The 13,509-nt window shown below is 37.1% G+C and overlaps 1 protein-coding gene across 1 annotated transcript; it reads right to left on the bottom strand.

The window, feature by feature from the left end:
• Window positions 1-8,279: 8,279 nt before the first annotated feature.
• LOC132600497 (flavonoid 3',5'-hydroxylase 2) lies at window positions 8,280-11,800 on the bottom strand. The gene is made up of 3 exons (XM_060313710.1): window positions 11,438-11,800; window positions 10,012-10,589; window positions 8,280-9,176 (listed from the first exon to the last, which is right to left on the bottom strand). The coding sequence occupies exons 1-3, from the start codon at window positions 11,748-11,750 to the stop codon at window positions 8,541-8,543; spliced, it is 1,527 nt and encodes a 508-aa protein (XP_060169693.1). The 5' UTR covers window positions 11,751-11,800; the 3' UTR covers window positions 8,280-8,540.
• Between the last annotated feature and the right edge of the window lie 1,709 nt (window positions 11,801-13,509).

Here is a 13,509-nt window from a genome sequence, read left to right as displayed (position 1 = left end):
GCGGAAGCAACTCGCGAAGAGACTGTTCTGACTCAGACAGCAGCCCCAACCGCTCCTCCAGTAACACCTCCTATTGATTCGGATGAGGATGTTAGAAATGCTATCAATATGCTCACACAACTGGTAGCAGCTCAGGCCCAACGTCAGGAATCTGGGTCAAGTTCAAGAGGTAATGGAGAGTCTTCTAAGACTAAGGATTTTCTCAGGATGAATCCCCAGTCTTTACGGGGACAAAGAAAGATGAGGACCCTCAGGACTACATCGATGCTCTTCAGAAAATCTTCAGGATTATGACAGTTACGGAAACCGAAGCAGCTACTTTTGGATCTCATCAGCTGCAGAGCATTGCTAACACCTGGTATGAATCTTGGGAATTATCCCGAGGTGAGGATGCACCTGATGCTACATGGGATGAATTCACAAGTGCATTCCTGGACCACTTCATGCCAATAGAAGTCAGAGAAGCTAAGGCTGAGCAATTCCTGAAGCTTCAACAGAATGGTAGGTCAGTTCAGGACTACTATTTAGAATTTATCAGTCTGGCTAAGCCTGCTCTAAATATGGTACCGGACATGAGGGCAAGAGTGAGGAGGTTTGTTGGGGGTCTTGATCCCTATTTGTACGATGGGGCCAATATAGCCGCACAGAATGGGGGGATGACTATCTCCAAGATGGTTGCTTTCGTACAAGGGAATGAGACAAGGCTGAAGGAGGAGGAAGCTTTGCAGAAAGAGAAAGACTAGGAGTTCAACAAGAGGGCCAAGTCTACCGGACAGTTCAGTGGTAATGAGAACAGAAAGTTCTTTAAGAACAGGTCAGCCGGACCTACTCCGTCCACGGCAAGTGCTCCAGTTTCCAAGTTCAGGAAAGATAACCGTCAACAGAATTTCAGGTCATCAGGCTCCCAGTCTCAGGCCAGTGTGACTCAGAGTAACTTCACCAATCCGATTTGTGCTAAGTGTGGGAAGAGGCATCCTGGGGAGTGCCGCTCTGGATCGAATATTTGCTATGGGTGTGGCCAGCCGGGCCATGTTCAGCGAAATTGCCCTTCAATCAGACAGGGCACAGGAGGTAATCGGACTCAGTCAGTAAATTCGTCAGTTCCTCATAATAACCAAACTCAGGCAGGACGTGCACCAGCTAGATTCGGCAACACAGGCGGTGGCCCAAACCATTTGTATGCTTTGACCGGGCGCCAGGATATCGATGCCCATACTGATGTTGTCCTAGGTATAATCACCGTTTTCAGTTTCGATGTTTATGCTCTCATGGACCCTGGATCCACCCTATCCTATGTCACCCCTTATGTTGATAGGAAATTTGGTATTGAACCTGAAAAGCTAAAGGAACCTTTTGAAGTGTCAATTCCAGTTGGTGAGTCAGTCATAGCTCGACGTGTCTATAAGGGTTGTCCAGTCAGAGTCTATCACCATGTTGTTCCAGCTGACCTATGTGAGTTAAAAATGGTAGATTTTGATGTAATCATGGGCATGGACTGGTTATATTCATGTTATGCGTCATGCGGGGATGACTCGAATTGCTTAAGGATTATGATGTGGATATTCTTTATCATCCGGGGAAAGCGAATGTTGTAGTTGATTCTCTTAGTCGGCGTTCCATGGGTAGCCCACGTGGACGTGGATAAGAGAGTTATGACAAAGGAAGTTCACCGTTTGGCCAATCTTGGAGTTCGACTTTTGGACTCCGAGGATGGTGGTGTGGTTGTTTAGAATAGGGCTCTTTCCTCTGTAGTCGTTGAAGTCAAGGAGAAACAGTTTAATGATCCCTACTTGTTGCAGCTGAAAGAGGGGATTCACAAGCATAAGACGACGGCTTTCAAACAAGGGGGAGATGATGGTACCGAGGTAGATTGTGTGTTCCAGATGTAGATGGGCTCAGAGAGCGAATCATGTCAGAAGCTCACAATTCCAAGTATTCCATTCACCCAGGTTCCACTAAGATGTATCACGATCTTAAGGAGATTTACTGGTGGAATGATATGAAGAAGAATGTGGCAGATTTTGTAGCTAAGTGTCTGAATTGTCAGCAAGTGAAAGCCGAACACCAGAGGCCTGGTGGCTTGGCTCAGAATATTGATATTCCTGTCTGGAAATGGGAAATGATCAATATGGATTTTGTATCAGGTCTACCTCGCTCAGCCAGGAGACATGACTCTATTTGGGTCATCGTTGACAGGCTTACTAAGTCGGCACACTTTTTGCCAGTCAAGACCATAGATTCAGCAGAAGATTATGCCAAGCTGTATGTTAATGAGATTTTCAAATTGCATGGGACACCAGTGTCCATTATTTCAGATCGTGGTGCTCAGTTTACAGCGAACTTCTGGAAATCCTTTCAGAAAGGATTGGGTACCAAAGTGAACCTTAGCACAGCTTTTCATCCGCAGACAGATGGCCAGGAAGAGCGTACTATTCAGACTCTGGAGGACATTTTGAGAGCATGCGTCTTGGACTTCAAAGGTAATTGGGATGATCACTTGCCTCTTATCGAGTTTTCCTATAATAACAGTTATCATGCTAGCATTGGGATGGCACCGTTCGAAGCTCTATATGGGCGAAGGTGTAGATCACCAATTGGTTGGTTCGAAGTTGGTAAATCAGAGTTGTTAGGACCAGATTTGGTTTATCAGGCTATGGAGAAAGTCAAGTTAATACAGGAGTGTTTGAAAGCGGCTCAGAGTCGCCAGAAGTCTTATACAGATGTGAGGCGAAGGGACTTAGAATTTTCAGTTGATGATTGGGTGTTCCTTAAAGTCTCACCCATGAAGGGTGTTATGAGATTTGGCAAGAAAGGGAAGCTAAGTCCCAGATATATTGGACCTTACAGAATTCTACGAAAGGTCGGTCTAGTAGCTTATGAATTTGAGTTGCCACAAGATTTGGCTGCTGTACATCCCGTGTTTCATGTGTCCATGTTGAGGAAGTGTGTAGGAGACCCGTCGTTGGTTGTTCCTGTTGATACTAGAACAGTTAAGGATGGGTTGACTTATGAGGAGATCCCCGTAGTCATTCTTGACCGTCAGGTTCGCAAGTTGAGAACTAAGGAAGTAGCCTCAGTGTAAGTCCTGTGGAGGAGCCAGAAGGTTGAGGAAGCTACATGGGAAGCCAAGGAGGATATGAAATCCAAGTACCCATTTTTGTTTGAACAGCAAGCAGAGAACTCTCAAGGTAATTTTCCATAGCCCATGTCACGTTATGTCTCATGTTTCACGCTCATGTCATGTATCCAGCGCTCATGTTTCATGTCTCATGCTTCAGTATCCATGTTTTCATGTAATTACATCTTTTCATGTCTCATGTCTCATGTTTCATGTCATGTTTTCTTCACATTCATGTATTCAAGTCATGCTCAGCCATATTCTTAACCATGGCCCATCATTCGAGGACGAATGATCCTAAGGGGGAGATATTGTAACACCTCGTACCTTTAACGTAAGCTTTGACCATGATCATAGACTTAGAAAGTCAGATAAAGAATGTGGGAATTGGAATTTCCCTGTTCAGCTGTAAGATGGGGGTTTACGCCCATGAACAGTGACCGTATTTCAGTATACGGGTCGTATTCCAAGTCGTAAACTAGTACCAAATATTTCTGAGCATTCTGGAATTTGGCATTTGGATGTTACATTGTTAAATACGGACTGTATTTCAAAATATGGCCCATATTTCAAAACTTATTTGGAATTTGGGAAAAATTCCTTCATGAAAGTTGTAGATATTTGAAATACCTTTCCAACGGTATATTATGGGGGTCAAACGGACATCTGTACAAAGAGTTATGACCATTTTACTGAAGAGACGCAATGCAGACCGTAATTCAAAATATGGCCCGTATTTCAAAATACGGCCAGTATTTAACTGGGCGGAAATTTTTATTTTCCAGAACAGTATATACTCGTCCGTATCAGTTCACATCATTATTTTTCATTCCTTCAAGCCCTAGAACGACTTCCTACCCTCCTCCATCATCAAGAACACCAAGGTAAGCCCACTCTAATCATTCCAACTCAATTCTAACATATATTCTAATAATCTAAGCAAGAAATTATTGTTCCTAATCTAGGTTTTTCAAGAAAACCCATCTCAAGGTTCAAGAATCAAGATTTAGGAAATCTTCTCCAAAACTCAAGTCTTTAATTCAAGTTTTGGATCAATTAAGGTATGTAGAACTTCCATCCACATGTGGGAATCTCTACGTTCTTCCCCATGCTCCGTTTCTTGATATCCATGAAGTTCAAATCCTAGGGCATTAAACCCAACATATTGGTAGCCCGTATTTATGTACATGAATGTTGTATCTATATTCGTTATTGTATTCCTAATCTTCCATTACGGTTATTAGGAACCCTAGCTTAATCCATGAACCATGAATTCTTCCTCATGTGTTCTCATTATGTTTATATGAAACTTTACGATTTTATCTAGCAAGTTACAAGCATGTTTTCAAGTCAATTATATATATATATAATTATGAACTATTGTTATTACTCATGAATCAACAACATGTTTGCAAGACTATGACAAGTTATCTCATGAAACCATATTACAAGATATTTCATGAAACCATGTTACAAGTTATTTCGTGAAATCATGATTACAAGTTATTTCACGAAAATCATGGGCTTCTTAGCCAACTATATCATGTTCATGTTTTTAGGAATTGCTTAGTTAACCGAGAAGGCTCAGATAGCCTGAAACTACGTTGCCACCGTAGGATAAGGGTTGTCAGCAAAGAGGCAACACCTTCATTATACAGTTTGGATCCTTACATGCTTATTATTACTTAAATCTCATATCCCTAGCAAGGTGTGAGTGTTCTCCTGGTAGGACACAAGTACCAGATCATATTGTCGGTTATACTATAGCATTCCCCACGTTACAAGCAGTTTTATATACATGTATTTCCATTGATTTACTGTTTTCAGGCTTTACTCACGTTTCATGCTCATGTTCAAGTTACATTTAGTTTCAGTCCATGTCCTATACCTATGTTGCGTCATGTTCTTCATCTCAGCAGGTTTTACATACTAGTACTATTCATCATGTACTAACGTCCCTTTTGCCCGGGGCCTGCACTTCACGGTGCAGATACGGGTTTTCAGGAGCATACACCTGCGCAGTAGTTATCAGCTTATTGGTGAGTCCCACTCCTCTCGGGGTTCAACATGGAGTCTGCATTAGTATTCAGTTTATGGTAGTCCAGGGCCATGTCCTGGTAGTTAGTATTCAGACATGTTTTAGAGGTTTCATAGACAGATGTTAGTCCACAGAGTCAGTTATGCTTTCATGTTTGCAGACTGTTATGTTTTCATGATATTTCATGCTACGAGATAATTTCAAGACTTTATTCCGCAAATTACATTTTCATGATTCATTTAAATTGCATCATATAGATTATATTGTTTTGATGCCCACGTTGACAAGCAAGCCATGAGGTTCGCTCGGACACCTACAAGCAAGGCCCGAGTGCCGTGTTACGCCCAGGCCATGATTCGGGGCGTGACATAAATGTAGAACAACTAGACTCAAGAAAGGATACAAATAAACAATTCATATATAATTAGTCTATATACTAAGATTATCATAGATTATAAATATGTATATTCCACTAGTGCGAACACATTATATTTCCCATGTCATACTCAGAATATAGGGCCAAAAAACATCTCATATAGCTCGATAAATTAAATGTCATAGCTCGATAAATTAAATGTCTAATCATTTTTATGTTATGCATCAACACATCATCATACAAAATAATGTAACTTGTTTGGTAGATTCATTTCTCAACCACCTTCTTCGTTCAGGTAGGAAAAGTGAACAGTTAATAGTTGAGGTGTGTTTTGATAAATATTTGGTGATAGTTCAGGTAGGAAACTCACACATCTGATAGTTCAGGTAGCTTGCTCACGAAAAACTGATAGTTCAGGTGTGTTTTGGGCCATTAACTTTTTTTTTTAATGCTAAAATAAACTGTAATATCTTACATTTATTCATTCTTGTTTTTTTCCTCTAATTTTATGTTTGGATGTGTTTGTGTAAGGTGTGATGCTTAAGGAGCATGGAGAGCTAGCTCAACTCAAAAAATGTTACTTCATCTAAGCAGGCTTAAGAATTGGTGTTAATTTTTTGGGCCATAATAACAAGGGAAAAGGACATAAATGGCCGCTGGGCCATAAATAATCCCACGCGCTGGCCCATCTATTTTCAAACCCAAAAATTAGCCCATAAACTATTTCCATCCGCTAGCCAAAATCTGTAGCAAATCTTTAGTCGCCACAAAAGATTTAAAAAGTCGCCACTGAAAGCCCAGGCGCTTTAAAAAAACAGACTTTATGTGGCGACTAAAAGTCGCCACTACAGGGCTGCTACAGAAAAATCAGGCTTTTTAGTGGCAATTTAAAAAGTCGCCACTAAAGGTTAAACATCCCAAAACATGTATAATATGTGTATATTTAAGAAATATCCCAAAAACCTATGAGGCGATTTTTGTATATAATATGTATCATTTGTGTAGAAAAATATGTATTAGTACATATCTCTAATTTATAGAAATTGTAGAAAATATGAATCACTAAGGTATGTATCATTTTTGTATATAATATGTATCATTTGTGTATATAATGTGTATTATAGAATAGAAAATTGTATCGTTTTTGTATATAATATGTATAATTTTTGTATAGAAAGTGTACATATAATTCCAACATGTATATATAAACTGTATCATTCTTGTATAGAAAGTGTATCATACGTATAAAAAATGTATCATAGAAACCGTAGCATTGTGGTACATAATATGTATCACTATTGTATATGTAAAAAAAATATCGTATCATTATTGTATAATATGTGTATAATAAATGTATAATTAACGTATAATTTATGTATAATAAATGTATGATTAATTCCAACATATGTATATAAACTGTATCATTCTTGTATATAAAGTGTATATATAATTCCAACATATGTATATAAAAATGTATCATTCTTGTATATACTTACTAAATATACACATATTATACATATTTTGGGATATTTCTTACTAAATATACACATATTATACATGTTTTGGGATATTTAACCTTTAGTGGCGACTTTTTAATTGTCATTAAAAAGCCTGATTTTTCTGTAGCAGCCCTTTAGTGGCGACGTTTTGTGGCGACTAAGTCGCCACAAGTCTTTTTTATTATTTTTAAAAGCGCCTGGGCAGTTGGGCCGGCCAGCCTTGGCATTATTTTTAGCCGGCCGGCCATTTTTTTGCATTAATTTAGGCCGACCGGACTCCTGGTGGATTAAGCCCAAACAGTAGTCAAATGTGTGATTAGTTTGGCTGAGTGGACACACAGTGTCATTTTCCCTAATAACAAAGGTGAGCCAGAATATGTGGCCCAATGTTATTGAAAATGGGCTTGTGAATTAAGGTCACCCAAGGTGGGGCAATTTGCAGGACTGTCCTTCGCTGGGGGTGGTCTTTAATTTTTGTCCCTCAAATCAGTTGTCTTTAGTTTTTGCTCTTCGCTACAAGCCTCTTGGTTCCAGGTTCGAACCTCGCTCAATCAAAAATTTTAAAAAAATCTCAAGGCATAAATTGGGATTCGCAGGGCATAAGTTGGGTTTCAAACTCTGCCTTAAGGCAAACAAAAAAAAAAGTTGCTGGAATTTTGCAAACCTCTGCCTTAAGGCCTAATTTTGGGTAAAACTTTGTCTTAGCCTTGCGAATCTCAACTTCTGGCTTGCGATTTTTATTTTTTTTCTCACTGAGCCTGGGTTCGAACCCAGGACCTCTGGGTGTTAAGCGAAGGATAAATATTAAAGACCACCAATTTGAGGGACAAAAATTAAAGACCACCCCAAAAGAGGGACAATCTGCGCAAAAAAATGCTTCACATGTACCCTACACGTTTATCCACTTCAGTACAATTTCAAACACTATATATCTAAAATTGTTACGAAGTTGATAGATTTGTAACTTTTTACTACATTGCAAGTATGACTTAAATAGTGATCCTGAAAAACAAATATTCGTGCACTTCGCCTTCTTTTCCTTGCATGACGGTTTTTGGCCCTAGTGGTAAATTTAATGCTATTACAAGGTTTGTTAACTTTGTTCAAATCATGTGACATTTTTAACACGCTACTTGAATTAACATGCAAGCCTGCTATCCTCCTTTTATTAATTCTTAAAAATCTTCTGAATATTATGAAATAGATCAAAGGTCTAAGGCAAGGAATTTCAATAAAAGAACAAAAAGATAAAATAAAAATTCCAATCTTTTTATTCTTTTCTTGACTAGCATGGACAAACAAAGTACCAAACTATATGACAAAACAATTAAATCCAACAAATAGTACTAAGACAATTTTCCACAAGCACAAGAATTAATTATAATTAGAAGAAGCCAAACAAATTACAAGACAAATTACCCCTTCAAAATATAGAATTATCAATATCTATATATAGCCAAATCGACTCCCAAATTTTCATTATTATGCAAATTGAAACCAAATAAGGTTTTAATTTGCATAATAAACATCCAAAGGTAGCCTTGGAGTAACCATAGCTTCAAGAGGGACAGCTTTTTGCAAAGCCAATCCAAAAGATTCCTCCATATTAATCTCAATAACATCATTTGGTAATTTCCAATCAAATGAATGAACCAAAGTTCCCAATATGTACTCCACCATCACTATTCCCATTCTTGTCCCCGCACAAATTCTTCGTCCTGCACCAAATGGAATTAACTCAAAATCATTACCCCGCGGATCAATCTTCGCATTTTTTCCCCTCATGAACCTCTCAGGATCGAACTCGAGCGGATTTTCCCACACGTCGGGGTCTCGTCCTATCGCCCATATGTTGACGCTGAGCCTAGTATTTTTTGGTATGTAATAACCATCGACTACACACGACTCATTTGATACCCTAGGGAGATTTAATGGTGTTGAAGGGTGTTTTCGGAATGTTTCTTTGCAAATTGCACGTAAATAAGGGAGATTTGGGATGTCAGATTCAATTAAACGTCTATTTTTCCCAATGACTTGGTCCATTTCTTGTTGTGCTTTTTTGAGAATGTTGGGATTTTTCATCATTTCTGCAAGTGCCCATTCTATTGCACTAGATGAAGTGTCCGTACCAGCAGTGAATAAATTCTGCAACAAAATTTTGACAAAGAAAAATACATCAGAAAATTAATGAGAGAAAAAAAAAAGTAGTGGTTAATATATATAGAACATTTCCATTTATGGCAATGTTGCCGATCTACAAATAAAAAATAAGAATTAGCTATGAAATTTGTCGTTAATATGTCGCTAAATAGACCATGACTAACATTATTGATAATTCATCGCTAATGTTTCGCTAAATCGGATTAGCAACAAAATTTTGTTGTTTAATGACAAAAGTTGTCCATCTAATTTTTTTTTTTTGGGTAGGAATGAAGTTGTGCAAAAGAGAACTCTTTAAAAAATATTGTCGGGTACATGTCAAATCCATTTAAAATAGCATATTTTTAAAGAATCCGATACGAGTATGATATCATTTTGGTAGAGTGAGCAACATAGGAAAAACTACTGAAAAAATCACACTTAATGAGAGAGGATACTGTTACGTGGCCTAGCAATAAAACACACACTTGGTTTAAAGTGATCTTTCATTTGTTTTATCCCAAAGTTTGAAGGAATATTCTTTGACCGCGAAAAAATGAGACTGACCTGGTTATAGAAGAAAAAAGAAAAAGTAATTACGGCATAACATAATATATGAAAAAAATTAAGTTTATAACTCATACACTAAAATGTCAAGAGTTCTAAACTATACATGCAATTTAATCGGCATACTATTATCCTATTTTTCAGATTATCACATATCGATGATTCTTTTTAAGAGTCCGGGTTATCACATATCAATGATTTTTTTAAGAGTCCAAGTAACATACCTTTCAAGTAAATAAATGACATAAGTTACTACTATTTAGACGATACATACCAGCAAAACTGCTTTGATATTGGTTGTACTGAGCCTTTCTCCTTCAGAATTATCCCTATTTTCCATAACAACATCAAGAAAATCAGGCTTCCCTTCACGTTCATAGCTAGTTGCTTTGTGTTCATCAAACATCTTTGTCAATAAATCATCAAACTTTTTGTGCAATCGTTTCATCCCTCTTTCAATTCCTTGTAAATCCATCCAAGCTAATTTAGGAATAAAATCACCAATGTTAAAATACCCCGCTACAGTCATTAATTCCACCACCATATCCTTAAATTCGTTGACCTCAGCCCCCTTTTGGTCCACGAACACTCTCTTGCTTAATATTACTTGTCCGATCATGTTTGCCATCGCGAACGTCAGCATATCCGCCACCACCACCCGCTCGCCTTCCCGGCTCGCGTCGAACATCGATTTTAGCATGTGACCTAGCTCATTGACACGGATATTTGCCCAATCTTCCAAGGCTTTTCCACCTAGCATGTGCAAGTTGCTCAATTTCCTTAGCAACTTCCAACGGGGTCCATAATGTGCAAAAACCAAGTCTTGGGCGTTATAGGCCAAGTGTGTCGCACCTATTTTAGACGATTAACAAGTATAATAGATTAATTGTTACAAGATTCTGAAAGAACTTTTTCTTTAATTCACATGATACCAAATACAATAGCAATAACATACCCAATGTAATTCCATAAGTGGAGTTTGAGGAGGGTAAAAAGTACGCATACCTTACCCATAGCTTTGTGGGGTAGAGAGACTATTTGATAGACCCTCGACTCAAGAATTTTTATTTTTTTTTAGAACTTGATACCAAATGATACATAAAAGGGAATATTTATATCTGCAAAAGTTAATTTCTAAACTTAACTCAAGATAAGACTGATCACCTAGGAAGTACAAAAGAAAATTCTAGAACATCGGTGGATCCATGATTTAAGTATGATACATTCGATGACTTCTAAAGTTCGTATTTTTAAACTTATGGATTCCGATCTAATACCTGTTGAAATCATAGTGCTTTTTCATAAATAAAAGTTATGTATAAATATATATTGAGTTCAGATGAACTCATTGTGTGTCCAAGAGTTGCATCCTCCATTATTCTAAACATGGCCGGGATAAAGAGGAGCCGGGTGCACGAAGGATATCGCGTTCGACAGGATCCGGAAAAGGCCAACACCCAAGAGGGTGTGACGTAAGCTGTCTATCTTGATGTAAGTATCAGTAGTTGATTCACGACTCGCATCCTTAACTTATAGGTCACTTAGAGAGACAATTTTTCCGTTATTCTAAAATATAGATAATATCCCAAAACTTCATCAACAAAGGTTTTATCTAGAAGAACAAAAATATCGCAAGCCATATGAATTCATTTAATTTACTCTACTACATATAATAATTTAGAAAATTCAAAATTAACTACCTGCATTGGGTGGACGATTGGAAAAATTGATATCAAGTGTTTTCAAGAATGCTTTAGCAGCACTAGGGGTAGAAGCAACAGCCATACCACATGTTCCAACTTTGAGATACATAACAGGTCCATATTTTTTGGCCATTTTTGCAAGTGACACATGTGGCATAGCACCTAGAAGTGGAAGTGCTCCGATCACCGGCCACCCCATGGGACCTGGCGGGAGTCGCCGCCTCCGGCTAGTGGTTATTTTTGTAATAAAAATATGTGCTATAATAAATATTATAGCTGCTATACTCAACTCAATAGCAAGTAGCACCATGATTGTTAAAAATAAGATGAAGCTTATAATGATTTATCGTTTAATACTATTAATTTCCAAGCTCACAATTTGTGTCTATATATAATGAAGTACTAGAAGTACGGTTACTGAGAAGTCGTAATAGAATATTTTATTTTTGGTTTGGTAGGTTTTGTAAGAGAATGTCACGTTGATTGTTTTACATCTGCCATTCAAACATTTAATTCAATTCCATGTACACCCCTAATTTATTATTGGCATGTTGAACTTGCACATATACCCCTTATTTTGCAAAGTATTTGTGTTATATGCACCGACAATATAACAACATTTTTATACGATCGTGTAATTTAGTATGTTATAACATTGTGTTTATATATACCGTTCATGAACTTTAAAATAACACTATTAACACTGAATGCATACACATTTAAAATTATCATGTCAATCAAGCTTTTCAAATATCTTTAATTTTCCTTCGCATCAATGATGAAGAAATCAAGAAAAAAGTTACATTTTAGATCACAAATTCTATTTTTTTTTTTAATTTATTTCGTAATTAGTCAAACACTACCTTAAAGGAATAAACTTATAATTAGCGTGGTCCATCTCTTGGATGTATATACTTAACCAGATAGTCATAGGACGATAATTACAGCCTAGATGTTCATTTCACTCAGCTACCACTTTCTCTTTATTATTTTTTTAGGTATTTTTTGACATAGATGCTTGAAATTTCCAATATAGCATACTTGCTTTTAGTATTTTCTATGTAATTACAAAATATGCTGAGATGACAAATTTGTCCATGTAAATTAGGAATTATAATCTTTCCACATCTGTCAAACATAGTGAACATTGCTATCAAATCTTCAAATTCTTGCATGGTCCTAGCTCCGTCTAGATTGATTAATAGTTATATTTAATTGATGATTCTGGTATCATTAAGGTTCATGACAGTTACACGCAGTTTGGACTTGCTGTTGTTTGAATGGTAGATACAAATGTAAAAACAAGTTGATTGGATGACACTTATGTTGATGATTGGATGACACTTATCATACTCTTCCAGTTCATTTTTTCTTGTCATGTACTGACTTGACACCCTCATTAAAGGAGCCATAAATAAAATGACAATTTTACTATATCACCCTTAATTATTACTAAGTCTTCTAAAGATTGAAATCAATCAAAATACTTAAAAGTTGTGCAACCACTAACAATTCCTTAAAGTTCTAACCCAATAATTAATAATAAGGGTAAAATAAGTATGAAATGGTAAATTATCTCTTTATTTTCCAATAGGACAAGAAAAGTGAACGTCTATTTTTAGTATGTATGACAAGAAAAAATGGACGGAGAGAGTAATTTCTTATGTTGACCCCCCAGTGGGAGCTAAAGATGTACATGCACCCGGCATTTACCCTAAGTCTATAAATGCATTATATGTATTTGTACATAGACCTTTAATATTTAACCATGGGTAACGTACATTCTCATTCCATTAATTCACTTAACTATACCCTTTGGTTACCATACTAGTCGGGGGTCGTTGACAAAAAAACAAAAGGACATGCATGTCACTATAATGGTGGATTGAAATGTGCATCTTAACCACCACTAATTTTGACCATATTATATAGACACGTGGTGGTTGATACGTATTCACCGTACTCATTTGCATTTCTGACCAATTTTGTGCTGGTCTTTAATTTTTGTCACTCAAGACAAACAAAACAATTTGCTCGCAGAGTTAGATATGTTAAATAATTAACGGAGA

Source organism: Lycium barbarum, chromosome 6 (genome assembly GCF_019175385.1).
Source record: "Lycium barbarum isolate Lr01 chromosome 6, ASM1917538v2, whole genome shotgun sequence".
Taxonomy (NCBI): domain Eukaryota; kingdom Viridiplantae; phylum Streptophyta; class Magnoliopsida; order Solanales; family Solanaceae; genus Lycium; species Lycium barbarum.
Note: the sequence above shows the minus strand (reverse complement) of the source record. Positions and strands in the feature narration are given on the sequence as shown.

Excerpts from the sequence above, each read along its gene's own strand:
- LOC132600497 (XM_060313710.1), bottom strand. The coding sequence starts at position 11,750 with ATGGTGCTACTTGCTATTGAGTTGAGTATAGCAGCTATAATATTTATT. Across the intron at positions 10,590-11,437 it reads CAATCGTCCACCCAATGCAG|GTGCGACACACTTGGCCTAT; the intron begins GTAGTTAATTTT and ends CGTCTAAAATAG. Across the intron at positions 9,177-10,011 it reads ATATCAAAGCAGTTTTGCTG|AATTTATTCACTGCTGGTAC; the intron begins GTATGTATCGTC and ends ATTTTGTTGCAG.